This window comes from Hibiscus syriacus, unplaced genomic scaffold (assembly GCF_006381635.1).
Source record: "Hibiscus syriacus cultivar Baekdansim isolate YM2019G1 unplaced genomic scaffold, ASM638163v2 tig00110481_pilon, whole genome shotgun sequence".
In the NCBI taxonomy this organism is placed as follows: Eukaryota; Viridiplantae; Streptophyta; class Magnoliopsida; order Malvales; family Malvaceae; genus Hibiscus; species Hibiscus syriacus.
In genome coordinates this window covers 236,527-257,409 of record NW_024062757.1, presented here as the reverse complement: position 1 = coordinate 257,409, position 20,883 = coordinate 236,527, and the positions used below count along the sequence as shown (strand labels likewise).

At 35.4% G+C, this 20,883-nt stretch overlaps 1 protein-coding gene and 2 pseudogenes across 1 annotated transcript; 1 reads left to right on the top strand and 2 right to left on the bottom strand.

Moving 5' to 3' along the window:
* The first annotated feature begins 336 nt into the window (after nt 1-336).
* LOC120128547 lies at nt 337-10,990 on the top strand (annotated as a pseudogene).
* Nucleotides 10,991-12,296: 1,306 nt separating this feature from the next.
* On the bottom strand, nt 12,297-13,459 carry LOC120128487 (annotated as a pseudogene).
* A 510-nt stretch (nt 13,460-13,969) lies between these two features.
* On the bottom strand, nt 13,970-16,894 carry LOC120128548 (pheophytinase, chloroplastic-like). The gene is made up of 6 exons (XM_039146215.1): nt 16,778-16,894; nt 15,727-16,492; nt 15,247-15,473; nt 14,820-15,011; nt 14,552-14,708; nt 13,970-14,308 (listed from the first exon to the last, which is right to left on the bottom strand). The coding sequence occupies exons 2-6, from the start codon at nt 16,474-16,476 to the stop codon at nt 14,060-14,062; spliced, it is 1,575 nt and encodes a 524-aa protein (XP_039002146.1). The 5' UTR covers nt 16,477-16,492; nt 16,778-16,894; the 3' UTR covers nt 13,970-14,059.
* Nucleotides 16,895-20,883: the final 3,989 nt, after the last annotated feature.

Sequence of the window (20,883 nt, the reverse complement as noted above, 5' to 3'; positions counted from 1 at the left end):
TACAGTTCAAATTTTAATGTTTTTCACAAATATGTGTTTAGATTATTTTTTAAATGATCTTAATATTTAACGTTATAAACGTTATCATTTTAAGTGTTAGGGTCGTAAACGATATTAATTTTCTTTATTAAGTGACACATGTCTCAATATGAAATTATATTAGTATAACGCGTGGAGTTATTTTAACCAATCGTAATATACAATTAGAGATCAAAATAAGCCAAGAACAGAGATTAAATCTCAATTTGGAGTATAGTAAAGAGACCAAAATCATAATTTGACCGAAAAAGAAAGATATTAAGAATAGAAATATAAATATCATCGTAAAGGGAAAAAAAGGGGAAAAAACAACACACTGTGTTCCGCTCATAAGATCTTCCTTGCCTCGTTGATCCCCTCTCTCTTTCTGAATTTTCCAAAATCAGATCAAATCCTAATTGTCCAAAATCTGATCGTTTTCTTCCGAACCGGATCTTATATCAATTCGCGCTGATAATTCGTAATTGTTATTCGATCTTTATTTATTTGTCACTGTATCTACAGAAGATTGATAGGCATTTTGGGGGGGGGGGTTAGGGAACGGTGAAACTTTTCGTTTAATCTAATGGCATGTATAAAAGGGGTGAGTAGATCGGCGTCAGTGGCACTGGCGCCGGATGCGCCGTACATGGCGGCAGGGACGATGGCTGGGGCGGTGGATCTGTCCTTCAGTTCATCGGCGAATCTCGAGATCTTCAAGTTTGATTTCCAGAGTGAAGATCGAGAGCTTCCCCTCATAGGCGAGTGCCCAAGCTCAGAGCGGTTTAACCGCCTAGCTTGGGGCAAGAACGGATCCGGTTCAGATGAGTTTTCGCTTGGGCTCATTGCTGGTGGCCTCGTTGATGGTGGCATCGATCTTTGGAATCCCTTAAACCTGATCCGGTAAATTGGATTTTCTTGTGCTTACATTTCATTTATCTAACTTTGAATTCGATTCAATCGGAAATGTTTTCAATTAACTGTGTATTGTTTGAGTTCTACAAGTTAACTGGATAACTTGTGGGTTTTAAGTGTAAAAAAATTGTGTGGATAGGACTATGTTGTGCCTTTGTAGCTACTTGGGATTAAATTGTTCTGTTGTTTAATCGGCATTGATTTATTTCTGGTGCGGGCTTTCTCTAATTTTGTAGTTATTTCAAGGCTACGGCTTTTCAGGTTTCATTTAGTAATAATGTGCCCACGATTTGTGAGTTTTAGATTACTTATTGTACCTATTTTTTGATAAATTGTTGGTTGAAACTTGAATTGACTCTGAGTGAATTATTATTTGAAATGTATTTCTATGTTAATTTTTTTCTGCTTTGTTTGTTTGTGGAGCTGAAGTAAGGTGGATAATATGGATGTTAGTTTGTTGTTCTAGGTCTTTTCTGCATTTCCATTTCTGTAGGCTACAGGCATGATTTGCATTTCTTTCGTGTGTCAATGTTATTCTTGGGCTGTTAGGAATTAGGAATGGTGGTTAAAGATAATTGGAGGTTCATAGTTTAGAACCAAATACTGATGTTGGCATATTTGTTTTGTTATGTTTCTGTGTTTGTTCAGTATTTGAATTATAGTTTGGATAGATTATATTGTCCAGGGTTATGACTGAATGAGTATAGAATGTGGTTAAAGAGAAGTAAACATTTTTATTTCTTGGTATCTGCTTTCTGGTTATGTTAGAACCATGCTGTACTTTGCTAGGGTCCAAGAGTCAGAAAGTAAAAGATAAACTTTATCTTTCTGGAGTTTTTTTCCTTCTAATTAGCTGGTTTTTATTGGGACACTTCCTCATGGCAGTGGCAACTTTTTTACCTGTTCGTTTAGGGTCTTTGTGTTCTACATATTTGGACTTGATTACTTTCATATTTTTCTTTTCAGAAGCTTTTTGCTAATTATTACTACTAGATTTCTTTTGGGTACTATATATAATTGAAGTAGTAATTTGTTCTTGCTTCATTTCCCCAGGTCCGAGGCTAAAGAACAAGCTCTTGTTAGTCATCTTTCAAGGCACAAAGGGCCTGTGAGTTTCTATTTTCTGTATTAAACGCTTGATCCAAATACATGATATTTTTCGTCAAGCATTTGAAGATTGCATGGTATGTTTACTATTTTCCTTTCCCATATATCAGGTTCGTGGCCTTGAGTTCAATGCAATTGCCCCAAACTTATTAGCATCTGGGGCAGATGATGGTGAAATCTGCATATGGGATTTGGCAGCACCTGCACAACCCTCTCATTTTCCGCCTCTTAGGGTATGCATCTCCTTCTGTGTATTCGTTGCATGTCTTTTAGGTATACTATTTGTTCTTCTGGATATCAGTCTAACCCCACCCCCACCCCCTAAAAAAAAGCAAAGTAAAAAAACGCCTGAAGGCATCTGAAAGTTTTTTTGTGATCATGCAGGGTAGCGGTTTGGCCACTCAAGGTGAAATCTCATTTCTTTCTTGGAATAGCAAGGTTCAGCATATATTGGCATCAACTTCATACAATGGAACAACCGGTGAGTAAATGAATGGACAAGAGATTTTTTGTCTTGTTATTTAAGCGTTAACCGGGAAGATAATATTTATGGTTTTATCTTTACAGTTGTTTGGGACTTGAAGAAGCAAAAACCAGTGATAAGGTAAATTTCATGTTCTACCAAGTAAATCTTCTGTTTTGACATGGCACGTTGTTTGACCTAATCTGTTTCCCCCTTTTTAATTACAGTTTTGCAGATTCCATAAGAAGACGATGTTCTGTTTTGCAGTGGCATCCTGATGTTGCCACTCAACTTGTTGTTGCATCTGATGAAGATGACTCACCTACTCTTAGGGTAATGGTCTTGTTTATGGTATTGCTTCCGTCGAGGATTCCTATTTGTTGGGAATTTTGTTAATTTATGGTATTTTTGCAAACAGCTTTGGGACATGCGGAATATTATGTCACCAGTGAAGGAGTTTGTAGGGCACACAAAAGGTAACGGTGCTTGACAAGTTGCTGCATTGTTTTAAACTTGCTGATATTGTTACCTTCTGTGTTTGATGCAAGAATTATGCTATTGAGTATTTTCTATTTTGCTTTTCACACTCTCGAATTGAAAAGCAGTTGCCTAATTTTTTTTTCAATTAGAACTGAAGTTACAATGGAAGGGCTAATATTTGTATTATCTGTTTTCTGTTAAGCTGCTTGCTGGCCATAGAATATGAAATGTATGTAATTAGTTTCCTAAAGTTTGACTGATAATTATATATATTAAGGCTGAATAGGTGCCCTAGTTGGATGATCCATGGTAAATTAGGATATTGTCTCTTTCCTTGTATATGCAATCTTTTTTTTTATAAGAATTTCAGGCCTCGTTAAAACCCCCCTTCTTGATTAAAGAAGCTTGTAGAGAAGCTCCTTAATCAGCGGATGGAGGAAAAAGAGTGCCTTGGGATATTATTGAACAAAAGAAATTACATAAGATACAACCTACAAAACACCCCCATGAAAAACATAAATACAATAAACACCCTTAAACCACCCATAATGAACAACACTAAATCAGCCAATTCCTTCTTTAGCTAAGGCGTCAGCCTCTAAATTGGCTGTCCTATTTACCCATCTAACAACACCATGTAATACATCAAGCCTATGAACAATATCTTTAACCATAAAAGCATAAACATCAGGACATAATTCCACCTCCTTAACCCAATCCACTGCCACCTTGCTGTCACTTTCAATAATCAAACGGTCCTTGAAGCTCTCTCGAAAATCAGCATAGAACACCAACCCCTTCTGAATAGCTTTTAATTCCATATAGGTCGGAGGCCCCAGACCAGCAGTTTCCTTGAAAAAGCCTAAGGTCAACCCTGTGGAATCCTTTAAAACTCCTCCTATCCCACTCTTCTTCCAATCTCTAGTAGTAGCTGCATCAACATTAAGTTTTACAAAACCTTTAGGAGGAGGGGACCAAGGAGAAACAGAAACAATCTGTTTGGCATTAAAAGAACACGAGTCCCCTAAGGAAGGATCTGAAATAAGAGAATCTTTAGGGATAGAAACCTCTTTGTGCTTTGCTAGGAACTAAGAAGCAAGCCTAAACCTTGCTAAGAAGAAATATTCAGCCATATCTAACTTCCCCCCCTCAAACACAATTAGATTCCTTATTTTCCAAGTTGTCCAAAGGACGACCCCTGGAATTAAAGACCAAATTGGAGAGTTAGTCTTCAAAGCAGCCCAAGGAAGAAGAAAGCTTTTCGCATTATCATGAAAAACAGTCTTTATCCTCCAGAAATTCAGAAATTTGTTCCAAATAACCCAAACCACCGAACAAGAGAAAAACAAATGTGAGGAAGACTCATCCTCCAACTTGCAAAGAGGACATACCACGTCTTCAATACCTTGAACACCTCTTTTAACAAGTTCTGTCTTAACAGCCAACTTCCCTAAAACAACCTGCCACATAAAAGACTCCACTCTTGGCGGCAAGTCACCCCTCCAAATAATCTTCTTCCAAAAGTGGACGTCCTCCGAACCCAAAGAATCTGATGAACATAACCTCATACCAGAATTTACAGTGTATACCCCATCCCCAGTACCTTTCCAAATCATCCCATCAGAAATCTCCATTGATAATGAAATAGAGGAAATGACAGCCATCAAATTAGCCCACTGCTCTAATTCCCAGTCATTTAAATTCCTTCGAAATTGCACATCCCAAATCCAGCCCGAAGAGCTATATTCCCCAAATTCGAATAATTTGCCCATTTTATTAGTGGAAATAGAAAACAATCTAGGGAAAATGAGCAAAAGAGGAGAATCCAAAACCCAATTATTTACTCACATGTGCCAAATAATATGCATTCTGATATTTGATTATTTATCTGTGTCTATTGTTCCAGGTGTAATTGCAATGGCATGGTGTCCCTCTGACAGCTCTTATTTTACTCACATGTGCCAAAGACAATCGGACTATTTGTTGGGATACAGCTACTGGGAAGGTGGGTGAATGAGCCAATTATTGATATGTGCTTTAGGCTTTCCTTCTGAAGATCTGTCGGTTCTTTTATCAGACAAGTATGTTCTGAATTGTGAATTTTTTTCCCTTTTGGATAATAGGTTGTCTGTGAATTGCCTGCCGGTACCAACTGGAACTTTGATGTGCACTGGTATCCAAAGATACCGGGAATAATATCAGCATCATCATTTGACGGAAAAATTGGCATTTACAATATTGAGGTGTGACCTTGTTTAAGTTATCTTTTCTATCATAATCACTTCTTTTGTTAAACAAAATTTCTTAGCAGTTGGACATTTGTATGACAGATCAACTGCAACCTGCTTATCACTATCATACACTTGTTTAGGGATGGCATATTATTTATCTTTTTGGGACTAGTTCTTTTTGTAATTTAAGGTGGCAAATTCTTTTAAGCTTATTGTTCTTGATGGTATTGTTTTAGAAAACAATACTTGTCCAGTGTCAACAATTATGCCTCTCAGAACTCTTCCCACCTTGAACCCTAGATTTAACACTTTTGGGTCTGCAGGGTTGTAGCCGATATGGTGTTGGGGAGGGCGATTTTGGTCCAGGTAATTCATTTTTTTTATTTCTAATATTTTTATTTTTAACTGCCGAGTTGGTTTGAACTGTATGGCAGCCTTCAATATGATTCTAGTTTGTTCTCCATCTATGATTGTATATATTGCATCTTTATCAATATTTGACCTTACTACTATTAAGCTTTGGTAGTCAAGGAGAAACAAATGGGTGACTGCCGATATAAGTTGGGGAAGATTGGTGGATATGAGTCTACTCTGGTTACTAGTCATTATTCTTGATCTCTGTTAACACAACTTCTGTTTCTAAGATAATTTGAATATATATTTTCATTGGTATTTCCTTTTTTTGCAGTGTCTTTGAGAGCTCCAAAATGGTATAAACGTCCTGTTGGGGCAACTTTTGGGTTTGGAGGAAAAGTTGTATTTTTTCGCCCTCGGTTATCTGGTTTAGGTAGTCCTGCGTCATCAGAGGTAAATATTCCCAGTCCGCCCCAGCCCCCCAATTATTTTTAAATGCCACTGAGTACTGACATCTTTTTGGGAATTTATTGTCCTATATGTGATTTTCAGGTGTTTTTGCATAACTTAGATGCTGAAGAAAGTCTGGTCAGTCGTTCATCTGAATTTGAATCAGTGATACAGAATGCAGAGAGATCTTCATTAAGGGTTTTATGCGAAAAGAAAGCTCAAGAGTCTGAGTATGTCATCTGAATTAAGGAATTGTAGTTTTTTTTATCTCTTCTTTTGTCAAACAATTTGTTGCTTCTACCAGATAATACTTTTGATGGTTCATTTGGAATTCTATACAGATCTCCAGATGATCGAGAAACTTGGGGCTTCTTAAAGGTGATGTTTGAAGATGACGGGACAGCCAGGACAAAGTTGCTCATGCATCTTGGTTTTAGTCCACCTGAAGAAAAGGATACTGTACAAGATGACCTCTCTAAGTCTGTAAATGATGTTACGCTTGAGGATAAAGTGGCGGACAAGGCAGGCTATGAGGGTGAGAAAGAGGCTGCCCCATTTGCACTGGATAATGGGGAAGATTTCTTCAACAATCTTCCAAGTCCCAAAGCTGATACCCCTGTTTCAACTTCTGAAAATAATTTTGCTGTTGAGAGCACAGTTTCTAGCACAGAATTAATACCTCAAGAATCAGACGGACTGGAGGAAAGCTCAGATCCATCATTTGATGATGCTGTACAACGTGCGTTGGTGACAGGTGACTACAAGGGAGCAGTTTCTCACTGCATTGCTTCAAATAAAATGGCTGATGCGTTAGTTATTGCTCATGTTGGTGGTCCCTCCTTATGGGAGAGCACACGTGATCAGTATCTTAAGATGAACCGTTCACCATACCTGAAGGTGAACTAACTTTTTATGTTTACTTAGCAGTGAATGGTTTAATCATATGTATCTTTGTATAAATAGGAATTCTGGCACTAATCATTTATTGAGTTATATTTTACATTGGCTGCGAATTTGCTCTTCTTTTTTGTGTGTTTGGAAATCATGTTAATTCTGCTGCTTTAGGTTGTCTCTGCAATGGTGAACAATGATCTCATGAGCCTTGTCAACACCAGGCCTTTGAAATTCTGGAAAGAAACATTAGCGCTCCTTTGTACAGTAAGTTTCTATTTTGGAAGTAGATGTGTAATGCTTTATTAACATATTATATAACTTGTTATTGCTATAATTATGGACTTATTAATAATATTTGATGAGCAGTTTGCACAGAGAGAGGACTGGACTGTACTCTGTGATACGCTTGCTTCAAAACTAATGGTCAATGGGAATACTCTGGCGGCAACTCTCTGCTATATGTGTGCAGGAAATATTGATAAGACAATAGAGATTTGGTCAAGGCGCCTGTCAACTGCACATGATGGGAAATCTTATGTCGATCTTCTCCAGGTAAGTTAGCAATGTATAGAAAACAAAAAATTAAATTTTAAGTTTATCTGGGAAGAAATCTGACAATTGATGATTGTCTTCTAGGATTTGATGGAAAAGACCATTGTCCTTGCTTTAGCAACTGGCCAGAAGCGATTTAGTGCATCTCTATGCAAGCTCGTTGAGAAATATGCTGAAATTTTGGCAAGTCAAGGACTTTTAACAGCAGCAATGGGATACTTAAAATTATTGGGTTCTGATGAACTGTCACCCGAACTAGTGATCTTAAAAGATTGTATAGCACTTTCTACTGAACATGGTATGTGCTTTAGATGAAGGACAATGTTTTATGCTTTAATGGTTTTACATATGGGTTTTTGATCTACTCATGCTAATTTATTTTTATTCAAATAACTCATGAAAATATTTGTGCTAGTGACATGTCAAAATATGTTGACTTGGTAGAAAACTTTATTGAGTGCTTAAGCTTTGGTCCTCTAGATAAAGTCAAGAACTATTAGATGCATTTTTCTGGTATCCAAGTTTCCTTCGTTTAATTTTCACTCGTTTTCTTGTGATTACTGACTAGCAATGTTTGTAAGACTTAAAATTAGCTTACTGACGTGAGCCAAGTTTTGTTTCCCTTAATATGTTCTTGTTGAAGATCTCTATTTTTATCTTGCAGTGGAAGAAACTAAAACTGCTGTTTTTGAGAACTCTCATCCTACAGGTGGACTAGCCTTTGAGCCTTCACAACTTTTATATCCGGTGCTCTATCTTGCACTTTTCTTATATATGATCTGTTTTTGATTGAGTACTCCTTGATAATCTGTTCTGATACTGTTGACGGCTTTTTTTGGGGGTTGCTTTTCATCATTGCTTAGGATTCAGCTGCTTCACAAATTCAGCCAAGTGTTCCTGGTAGTGCTTATGATGAAAATTATCAACGTTCTTTTTCTCCATATGGAGGATATGCTCCTCCCTCGTATATGCCTCAAGCACCGCCCGCCAACATGTTTGTTCCAACCCAAGCACCTCATATTTCTCAGGTATAATGTATTTGATTTCTTTTTGTGCACAGAACTCTATTTGATGGCAGACTCTAAGTAGTGACTTGGTTGCAATAATATTTGTTTTCTTCTGGTTTTACTTTTAACCTGGAATGCTATCTCAGCACTTAGATACAGATTAGCTTAACGGATATGTTCTATTCACTTTCTATGAATCATACCATCCATTTGGATGTATTCTCAGGAAAAGATAGAAGTTGCCTAGAGATTGTTTGACTGAAAGATTGGACTTAATTAGGACAGCAAGGCCAGGCTAAAACTAGCATTGGACAATTATATGTTTGCAAATGTTTCCAGCTAAATGCTTGTGATCTTGATTGGCTTGATAGTTTTTCTACCGAGAAACAGCTTTTATTGCCAATGTCTAAATTTTATGTCTGGTTTTCTCTGAGATCCTCTAGTTTAGGATAAAACTGGAAAAATCGAAAATCAGAACCAAACCAGCATCATATGTTTGTTTGGGTTTGATATTTCGCATATTCTGTTTTGAAGAAATGACTTGAGTATTTACAGAAAGAAGATTAGCTATTGCATTGAAAAGGCTCTTTGCTATCCAAAATGAGCACTATATCTCTGGCTTACTAGTTATTTATAGCTTTTATTTTATCTTAATGCTTGATTTTTTTTTTTGAATTTATTATACAGCTTGATGCTTGACTACTTTTTCTTGTTCTTCCAGACAACTTTTTCTTCTCCACCTGACACCACTCAGCCTACTGTTAGGCCATTTGTTCCTTCAAATCCTCCTGTTCTAAGAAATGCAGATCAATACCAACAGCCAACTACCTTGGGTTCTCAGTTATATCCTGTGTGTATATTTACATTTAATTTATGGTCAATACCATAGTTATTATTTCAATACTGGTATACTGAATTAATTTTGCATGGCTTTCAGGGTGCTGCTGATCCTACTTATCCTGCTCCTCCTGGAGCTGGTTCATTTGCACCTGTCCCATCACCAATGGGATTGGTTCCTGGCCCCAAAATGCCACACGTTGTAGCTCCCGCCCCAGCACCCAGGGAATTTATGCCAGTTACTTACACATCTGTTCAAAGACCTGGTATGGGCCCAATGCAACCAGCCAGCACTACACAGTCAGCACCTACACAACCAGCTGCAGCACCTGCAGCTGCTCCACCAACAGTTCAGACCGCTGATACATCAAATGTACCTGGTAATTACTGGTTTCTTGGTTGCTAATGCTATAGATGTTTTTTGGATTATGGAGGTAATCCACACGTATGGTCTGTCCACCTCTCTTCTGGATTACTCCAGAACAAGTGCTTTACTATCCAAAAAAATGTAATCTTTGTCTTTAATTTATTACCCTTTAGTAGAATGTTTACGAAATATAATAGATTGTCAACAAAAATGGTAACTGAAATTCTTTTATATTCTTTGCACTAGTTATTCCTCATGTTTTTGCATAATCCGCTTTAAATAAGATTGATGATATAATCTGTGGCTTTGGAACTCTCCAATTCAATCAAATTTGTTCGTGGATATCAGCAAGCCAACAAATGAATACATATGTCTATGTATTTGTATATGCTGATATAAATACTTTTGGGAATGACTTTACCTTGTTTGCTATTTTCAGCTCACCAAAAACCTGTAATCACTACCTTAACTAGACTTTTTAATGAGACATCTCAAGCACTGGGAGGTGCCCGTGCAAACCCAGCAAAGAAGCGTGAAATAGAAGACAATTCAAAGAAAATTGGCGCCTTATTCGCCAAACTCAACAGTGGAGACATTTCAAAAAATGCTTCTGACAAACTTATTCAGCTTTGCCAGGCTTTGGACAATAATGATTTTGGTACAGCTCTGCAAATCCAGGTATGGTGGGGAAGGAATGTTTATTCTGATTTCTTCATGATGTCGGCAAGCTACAAGTGCTTCAATTTTTGTTCACTTTTTATCTCTTTCCTGAAACAGGTTCTTCTTACTACGAGTGAGTGGGACGAGTGCAACTTTTGGCTTGCAACTCTGAAGCGGATGATTAAGACAAGGCAGAGCGTAAGATAAGTTATGACAATGAACGGAATCTCCAAGGACGGAATCCGAAGTCTCCTTAATTTTCTTTCCTCGTGCGGTCTCACACTTGGGGCACTGATAACTCATTTGATGTGCACAAGAATGGCTTCTATCTGCAGGATTTTGGTTCTTTTGGTCCATTACATGCTTGCTGCTAAAGTGCTTGCCTTTCACATTAATACTTTTTTCCCCCTTCTTTTCAAAGCAGTTAGTGGAAATAGTTTTCGGGACATGATGTTTTGATTGTTTTCTTATTAGACATTTTGTAGTATTGAGAAAGTAGGGTTGGCTCCTTTAGTTAAGTTCACTTTCACCCCTCATTTGTGGGACCAGAATTTCCATTAGTGAGCAAATTGGATTGACATGCTGTTGTTGCATTGTTTGGTTTCTGCATGGACCATTATTACCTGTACAGCCCATATGCTTTTCCTTTTTTTTTTTATCAATTAATATGGAAACAGAATGCTCTCTTATAAGATGCTCTGTAATTTGACTTCTTTGTTAGTGTCCATTCCATCATCATCAGTTTCTTTGTGAGCTGTATTTTAGGATTATCCACTCAGGGTACAGTTATGATATTTGACTGTAAAATAAATCCATTTCTGACGGTGGTGAATTTTTTTTTTTGGCTTTACTTGGAATTGTCTTGAAGTAAAAGCATTCATTTTGTTGGGACGGAGATAGGGCCGTAAATCAGACGAGACAGATCGTGAGCTATTTGATATTGACTCGATTAAAGCTCAATAAATAGTCACTTGAATGGATGTGAACTCGAGCTCGATTCAAATTTTCAACAAACCGAAACGAATTACTTGATATTCACTCGAAAATATAATATATCAAGATTTTTATTTTAAAAAAAGTAAATTATTAATAAAATTAACATGTGTTATTTTTAAAAAGAAATGTAGTATAAGATTTTCATATATTTAAAGTTTGACTTTGAATTTCGATCTAGTTAAATCTAGGGATTTTTCATTTCTAGTTTTTACTAACTTTAATTTATGATTTTATATTCGAGTCGAACTTAAAAAATTTCAACTTGTGAGATTTCAAATTGATTCGAATTCTATTTTAAAATTTGTGAGTCGAATCAACTTCAACGTTACTCGACCTCGACTCACTCATTTAACGAAGACCATTCTTGAACCTCAGCTCTCGAGTCTTGAGAAAGTGTACTTTTGTTTTTGTTTCACATTTTCTGAGAAAAAAAACTAAATAGACACGTTAACCATGACCCTTTTCCTCACAAAGTGACTTGTTTTTTGTGTCTTAAGTTTTGTTTGATGGGGAAGTAATTAATTAATTAGGGACTGATTTCATATACTCCTCTAATTATTGCAAATAGTTGCAAGTCATTGTAATCCAGATCAGATTCCTCTTTTATGAATGAAATAGACATTTGGTTTTCCATGGACCATTGTGATGGGTTGGCTTTCCTTTCCAGTGCCCCAATAAAACCACCCAACAATTAGGCAGAGGTGGGCTCATTCAACTGTGTTGTCGATAATATCTACTAGAAAAAGCAACTCTGCCTGACCTACAAAGCCCTTTTGATATTTGGAAGAGGAGTTATACATACATACAGCTAACAACTACACCCACATTCCCTTACTCTCAGCTCTCCGCATCTGCATCTTTTGAAACAATTTTTGCTCTGGGTCATCGTTTTCTACTTGTCTTAGTGCTGGGATTGTTTTTTTTTTTTCAAAAAAAAATTGTCAGCTCAAAGGGGTCGATGACTCTTAGCAGAATGGAGCTCGAGTAGCCAGCTTGGGTGCTTGTGCTGTCTCTTTCTCTGACAACCAAACTTCAATGCAACAACTCCACTCAAGAGTCCTTGGTGACGAATGTACTGCATCTGAACTCTCTTTAGCGTTTCTAGATTCAACCGGACGCCCCATAGTTTCCACAATCATACAAGGATTGTTGAAACCATTCCATGTATGCAAAGGAACCAATTTGCTTATCCCAGTTAACCAACCAACCACCTCGTTCATCGTCGGCCGGCGCTCCCTACAGGATCTCACACATTTAGCCGCAATGACGGCCAACTGCTTCCTAACTATAGGATCCTTGGGAGGTGCAATCCTCGGATCATAAACAGCAACAATATTCCCTTTCTTCACGAGAGGAATCGCCCAGTCAATGATAGAAGGCGGTGAACGCGCAACATCGATAGCTTTTCTACCACATAACACGGATCGATACACCCCATAGTACCAGCTGGTGTTGTTGATCTAAGCTTATAATCATCAACACACCTGAGTGCCAACCCGAAATCACCCAACTTTGCATTGAAATTGCTATCGATTAACACGTTTGCAGATTTAACATCTCTATGGGTGATCGGCGGTTTTTGTGAGTGCAGTGTCTCTAAGGATTTGACAACCTGCAAAGCCAATCGAATTCTTCGATCCCAATTCAAAGGCCTTGAAGAATTGGAGTGAAGAACATCATATAATGTGCGTTACTTATGAATTCGACAACCAATAACCGATCTTTAGCGCCATTAGAGAAGCCAATGAGATTAACCAATCCGGGAATCCGAATCTTCGACAATATTTCGATCTCGTTATCGGTTTCGAGACCGGTTTCTTGGTTCCTCGAAGACGGTCTCTTGATGGCGACGTGGCGTCCCTTGAGAACAGCCTTGTAGACGGCACCATGGCTACCTTTGCCTAGAAGTCTCTGGTCGGAGAATCCATTGGTGGCGGCTTCGAGGTCACAGTAATCGAACTGTTGGATCTTGATGGGTTTTTCTTGCTTGTTTGTGTCGGCTTTCGAAGATGAATTCTGGGTCGTTGTGGAGGCCGAGATCACAGAGACCGCCGATTCTGCTTTGCAAGAAAGGTACCCCATCAACAAAAGTGGGATGTTTTTCTTTTCTTTTCTGGGTCTCGATTCTTGAAGCGTATTCTTGCGAAACTGGAAACGGAGATTTGACGATTTTCGCAAGTAATATATCTCAAACCTCGAGACTCTACTTTTGGATTGGAAAGAGGTAAAATGTTTGATGAAGGAAGAATCCCGCCAAATTGGAGCCCCAAAGATTTTTTAAGCAATAACTATGGCATGGATTGCGTATGCTTTACTTGACATGTTCCATAATATTCTAATTTATGCTGATTAGCTTAGCTGAGTTTTCACATGCTACTTCTCTCATTTTACGTCAATTTCGATTTACGTACCAAGACAATGAAGCCTTTTTTCATGCTGGTCTTTTCGCTGTGGTGATGTTTTTTGAATGGAAAACATTAATGACGTGAGTTTAGTTGAACATGTCGAAATTACTGTCGAATTAGACCACGATTTCTCCAACGTGATAATTTTTGATTGACAGTGGTATCGAAAATGAGATGTTCCTTCAGACAGCCGTTCTCAATGCACCTCTTGTGCATGCAAGCTGAGCAAGGGGTAAGGTTTTATCAAACCATCATCATATATCAAATGATTAATCATACATTCAACTATGTCACTATAAACACGCTGAAATTTACATCATCTGCTATGGTGATCTGGTTTCTAGCTTACCAAACCCAGGTTTAAAGTAAGATCTTATCAAGTTCCAGAGTGAGAATTTGGATCCTAAAAATCGCACCTTTACCCATTTTTTTGATCCTTCCCTCACTAATTCCATGTCCTTGCTGATGCTACTCTGAATATTTTCCATTTCCGAGTCATCGAGCATAGGCAACGCAACCGCGCCCTTCGATTCCAGGTTTCTGATCCACCCTCGTAGCAAATAATTCACCACCTGCAAGCATACCGCAAAATAAAATAACGAGCATGACAAAATCAAGCTCCGATCCGATGGATTCGTTAACATTTGCAGTAGTATTGTCTTTACAAGTTATGATAACGTATGATCATAAACTTAATAACAAGTTGCAATACTACAGGATCCTAGTAAGACAAATCCATGACCGAGATCTTATGTGCCAAAAGGAATGGTTGTCGGTGTAAGATGCGAAAAGCAAACCTATCAGTGATAAAATACCTCAGGGACTTCATCATGAGGGCAGTGACCGGCTGGGCTGATCTGGTAGTACGGAGCTTCGGGAACTTGCTTTTTCACCTGAAGACCCCAAACAGGCGTTACCCAGGGGTCTTCTTTTCCATACACGAGACAAATAGGCACATCATTCATATGACACCTGAAAGTAAAAACAAAAAATAAACACGAAGTCGATAACTTAGAGCAGATAGGTATGCCTTCCACATAGAAGGCATGGATTTGGCCAAACAAGTTATTTCATACCACCAACCTCGATAAAGCCTCTCTGAAAGAAAGCTCTCCTTGAGGAGCAAGCATAATTGAGGCAAACGATGCAGCAGCAGCAGGGTGTTGTGTTGTCTCGAGAATACGAGAAAAGACTTTGTCAACATTTATAGAATGATCTGCATAAACCTGTCTAAGTACATCCGCAATACTTTCGGGATCACTTATTTTTTGCCAACTGAAACCAAAAGGCAGAAAAAGAAGTTCAGAACGAGCAAGAAGAGATTTAAAGTAAAGAAAGTGAAGAAAACAATTGCATAATCACTTCATCTCTTTTCCAAGTAGAAACCACAATACGATAATTATTAGCATGTGACATCCATGGGTTTAAAAGTGCACAAAATTTAGCGGTGGACTGTTACTTTACAAGGCGAGAAAGCCATATTGTGAAATAAAAAGGAGAAAGAACTTACACGAATTTTGTCAGCTTCCTAACGTTTACCGGTAGAGGAAACATTCCGGACCACGAAAATATCCTTGCTAGCCTTGGAGATTTTATAGGATTTGGAAAAAATCCCCAAAAAGGAGTAGCATTAAGTAGTGTAACACCCTTCACTAATTCAGGATTGCGAGCTGCAATGCATAGAGCAACAAATCCTCCGAGTGAGTTCCCTACAATGTAAACTGGTTCCCCAATAACCTGCGAGCGAAAGAGCATAGGTTTATATTGATGCCTTTACATTTCATTTATCTGAAACTAACGGGTTATACGATTACGAATTCATAATCCCGAAGCCATGTTAGCTAGAGTACTAGATTAAAAACAATATTATGCAGGAAGGATTAGCGACTGCACAATTAAAACTACATTAAGATGAAACAAGTTTTCACATATGAATATGACTTCCCTAACATAAATAAACATGTAAATTAGAGTTGATATGAAAGTGTACCTCTTCTACGAAATGTCGAACCTGATCCTGCCATAAATCTATCGAATAAACCAGACCGGTCGCCCATGGTTCAGTTTTATCCCCAAATCCCCACAGCGAATCCTTCCCTTCAGTGATACCCTCCTCCTTAGAAGAGGAAGTGGGGTCTTCAACAGGCAATGACATGCCTTGCCCGAGAAAGTCAATCGCCCAAACCCGATAATCACGACCTAGATCCTTCAATTGATTCTCATAATGAAAAGAACCGACACCGAAACCAGGAAGGAAGAGCACCGGCGGGGAATTCGAATTTTCGGAACCCGATTTCTCATAATGCACATTGAATTTGGGTTTCCACTCCCAGAAACAACTGCTTATTCGAGCACTGCAATCGCCGTTGGACTCATCCGGTAGCCCCGGAATCAAAACCTTAGTCGCCGGCTCCCCGGTTTTCGACATCCCCCCAACCTCATCTTCACCACCAATCACATAACCATCATAATTCCCGCTCAAAACCTTCGAATCAACATTGTTAACCCCTTCAAGAGCCTCGAAAGGCCTCGAAGCTCTCCCATGGTAAGCGTTCCTCAAAAAAAGTCGATGTTTTTCGGATAACCCCAGTGTGCCACGTCTAGATAGAACCCTAGTGCATAAAACTCTGTGTTTTCTACACAAAGGGGTCTTTAATTTCTGTCTACCTGAGCTTTTCTTTGCTAGTAATCTCCGATTCAAATTACAGCATGGAGGGGAATTGTATGAGATGGCTTGCATGGTTAGAAACTTGGCTCTGTGATTATCGGCACAAGAAAATATCTCAGAAAATAGCTAACTTTACTCTAAGAGATATAAAAAGCAATCAAAACAGTGATCCATAAACTGTCCTAAACTAGGAGCTTAAAATCATTAAATAAATGATAACAAAACAAAACCAAAAGCCAAGCTTTTCTGAGAAGAATTTCTTCTTCAATAAAAAAACAGAGCTTCTGAAGTTGTTCAGGAAACAGGCACAGCAAAAAGATTTGTTTTTTTCCCCTTTAAATAATAATAAAAAGAAGAAGCGGCGAGTGTTTACCTCTAATTCTGGAAGACAATTATCATTAGGTTTTGCTTTGCAAGTGTGTTTTTTTAAGAGAAAGTAGCAATCTTTTTCCAAGAAGAGAGGAGAAGCTATAAAGAAAATTCAGGAAATTGGGTTGCTTCAAAGCTTCACCTTCTTACAAAAAGCCAAGAAATATCAACTTTCATTCTTATTTTCAGATCATGGGTAATACTTTATTTATTTCTTCTTTATTAAAAGCTATAAAATTATCATTTAATTATAAAGTATTATTTTATTAAATTCATCGATTATTAAAAGTTATAAAATAGTCACTTGAATATTCATTATGTTTCAAACTTGTTCTTTTATGTTAAAAAATGAATGATATACTGAGCTGAATGTTAATATGCCGACTGTGATACAATAAAACTCGTTTTTATATTAAACGAATATTATATCTTAATCATCATATTAACGTACAGCTTAAACAACTTTTAATTTTCTAAACAGAAAAATATGAGTTTAGAATATAATGAACAGTAAAGTGACTATTTTATAATTTTTAATAGTCGAGAGACTTAATAAAGTATCATTATATAATCGAAAGATCATTTTGTAATTTTTAATAATTGAATGATTTAATAAAATAATATCCTATAATCGGGACCATTAAGAAACTTTGCCCTAAAATAATTTAAAATTAATCAAATTTTAGTTTATAATATTATCTTTACAAATTCGTAAAAAAAATAAATCTTGAACTTTTAGTTTCCTGTTGAAAAATATATATAATAAAAGGAATAAATCACATAATTGACAGGTGTCATTAAAGGAAAAAGATCTGCCAAGTGTTAATTTCCAATCGCATTTAGACTTGTGTATTTTTTTTTTCAAAGACTTCCACCAGAATTATTAAAATTAAAGAAAGAAAGTAGGAGACATCGGCCGAACAAAGCAAGTCTTGCACGTTTCAAACGTTGCAGTGTCCAAACTTGTGCCGCCTTGGCCCACTTTCAACCGAGGTTCTTGTCTTATCTCCACCGATAGATTTCGAGTTTTGAATCCTCCAGCGACGCTGTGGCTCACCGGCATCTTGTAGGTGGTGGACGACGCGGTGTAGATATGGGCGATGACTATAAACATTTTTATACTTTTTAATGTAATAATTTTGTATAAATACTTTTAGGGGTGTAAATGATCATGACGTTTGATAAACCGTTCATACAACGTTTGTTTATTAAGTTAAACAAACGAGTGTGAATAATTTTTTTATGTGCATTTAATAAATGAATGAACACAAATAGAAGTGTGTTTGGTTCGTTTATGTTGATGAAAAAGCTCGTTTATGACCTCGTCTATGAGCTCATTTATAAGCTCGTTTATGAGCTCATTTAACAACTCATTTATTTATGTTCATGAATAAGTTCGTTTATCGAGATTTCATTTTTTTACACTTTAAATATTGGTGATAGTAGTGACTAAATCGAACACATGATGAAAAATAAAACTTAAACTGTGAATTCCAAAAAGAGTTTAAGCACTAATGACGTAATTTTATCATTATTCTTTAGTTTGAAAAGGTAAAATTAAAAAATTAAACATATAAAGTAACTGTAAACGAATAGATAAATGAACATTAAACATACATTTTTTAAATAAACATATTTGTGAACACTAAATGAATAAGTTCGTGAACATATAAACAAGCACATTCACGAACACTGAGTAAACATATTCGTGAACAATAAATAAACGAACACAAATATTTTAAAAAATAAACGAATATGAATACGATACTAAAACTGAAACAAATATGAATCGAACATGAACACCTTACAAAAATGATTAAAAGGTCTTGGGTTTAAGTACAAAAATTGTAAAAGATGTGAACGTTTAATATCAAACGATTAAAAGTCTAAATTAATAAAAAAAATTAAATAAAAAAATTAACTATAAATATCAATACGAAGATAGAGATAAACCGATGAGATATAGATTATAATTTAAAAATCTTTATATATTTTTATTAATTATTTATTTTTAGTTTTAAAAATTTTATAATTACATTCCTTTAAGATTTTATAAACTTATTCCGTAGTATAAAATTCTATATTCATCACATTAATATGTATATTAGCCCTTATAATTTTTAAAGACTAACCAGTTTGAAATAACTTGCACAATAGATTCTAAGTTCAATTATTTAATTAGATAAAAAGTTATTACTAAATTTAAGTATTCAAAACAGCTATTGCATTATATCGTATTGTTTATGATTGAAGAATCAAAAAAGCTCCACATAAGTTTCAGTTATTAAGTGGTGGATTTTCAAACATACTTTTAGTTAAAAAATTCGTTTGGATCGTAAAATAATTATCAAAAGAGTAAAAAGATAAAAAAAAATTATGGTAGAAACGACGGTTTTAAACCAACCGCAAAAACTAGAATTTGTTGTTTTTTCATTTTGAACTTTGTATTTGGGAGCAAATTATATTTTTACCCTTATTAATGCATAGGCTCCACTCAATTATATAGTTAAGTTTTATTTTAATAATTTAATATTAACATCCTTGAAAAATAATGTATTACTTAATAATTTACTTTAATTATTTAAAAGTAAATATAATTTAAATTCAAAAATTAATATAATTTATTATTTAATAATTTAATATTAACATCGTTAAAAAATAATTTATTACCAATTAATGTATCTTAATAATTATTTTAATTATTTATTACTTAATAACTATTTTAATTTATTTTATGTTTTTATTATAATTTAAGTGAAATATTTTATATATCATAGTATTAATATGTAAATATAATTTAAATTCTATATTTTTAAATTACACTATAATATATATAATAGGCATTTTATATTTTCAAACTTATTTTTTAACAATAGTCACAAACAATTAAATTTTAAACCGCACTACTAAACAGCGCTTTTAAAAGTTTTTTTACCGTATTTTTAAAAATCATTTTTCAAAAGTACTACATATCGTCAAAGACATAATTGATTCTTTAAGCTAATCAAATATCTTGATTGAAATTATTTTCATGTTGAGCTTTTCTTAGAACCATCTTTTTTCATAAACATAAACTAAACCCTAATCAAGCTTTTTATGATTGGATCTTTCTTTCGTGAGAATTATTAAGATCCACTTGGAAGTTAGTACTTGCACTTTTATTATTATTTTTTTGTTTTTGGAAGATGAGACCAAAAGGAAAGCATTTAGCAGCATTGGGTTTTAAGATTTTAAAAAGTTGCTGAATAAGGCAAAAAATATTATCTAGGGATGTGAATTTAAACCAAAAAAATCAAATTTTTAAAAAAAAATTAAGTTCAGATCAAGTCGAGTTTTATAAAAGAGTAGGATCGGGTCGAGTAGAGTTTAGGTGGAGGGTAAAATTTTTTTAACCCAACTTGATAGTAATAGTGTAAACTTTTTAAATAAATTTATGAATAATTGTTGTAATACCCATTCTCTCTATTATTATTTTTAATTAAGTCCATATTTTATAATGAGTCTGGTCGTATTTAGATTCTAAAAAATCAGGTCGAGCCAGAATTAATAGAGAATATATATTTTCAGATTGGATCAGACCGAATTCATGTTAAATATATATATTTTTTAAATCAAATCAGGTTGACTAAAAATCCAACCAAACTCTACATGTTGTCGTCCTTAATATTATCATTCTAGGAGTCTTATTTGACTTGAAAACAATATAATAATTCAAATTCGTTAACATTTTAGTAAGAAAAAATTATAATACAGTACCTGTTAGAATTTTTTTTAACAATCCATGATATACACATATTCATCCGTTTAAACTCAAAATTTTTAAGTAAAATAATATTATCTTTTATTATCAAGATCACTTGATAAATTTAAATTCATTAGCATAAATAAAATTAAATTCCATTTTTAAATTAAAAAACAACCAAAACTCCTAAATGAAAAGGTGAAGACTCGAAATTGACCTAACTTGAAATGAAGTCTAAATTAATAATTGAATAAACTTGATTCAAATACAATAGATTGAAAGGTATTTACAGCTAAAAACAACTACCTGTAGAGCGGTAGAAAATAGTTAATGTGAAGAAGGTAATTACTTTTCTTAGGATAAATTAC

Coding starts and splice junctions, on each gene's coding strand:
- LOC120128548 (XM_039146215.1), bottom strand. CDS start 16,476: ATGCAAGCCATCTCATACAATTCCCCTCCATGCTGTAATTTGAATCGG. Junction 15,474..15,726: donor TTCGACATTTCGTAGAAGAG/GTACACTTTCAT, acceptor TTTCGCTCGCAG/GTTATTGGGGAACCAGTTTA. Junction 15,012..15,246: donor AGGAAGCTGACAAAATTCGT/GTAAGTTCTTTC, acceptor TTTTGGTTTCAG/TTGGCAAAAAATAAGTGATC.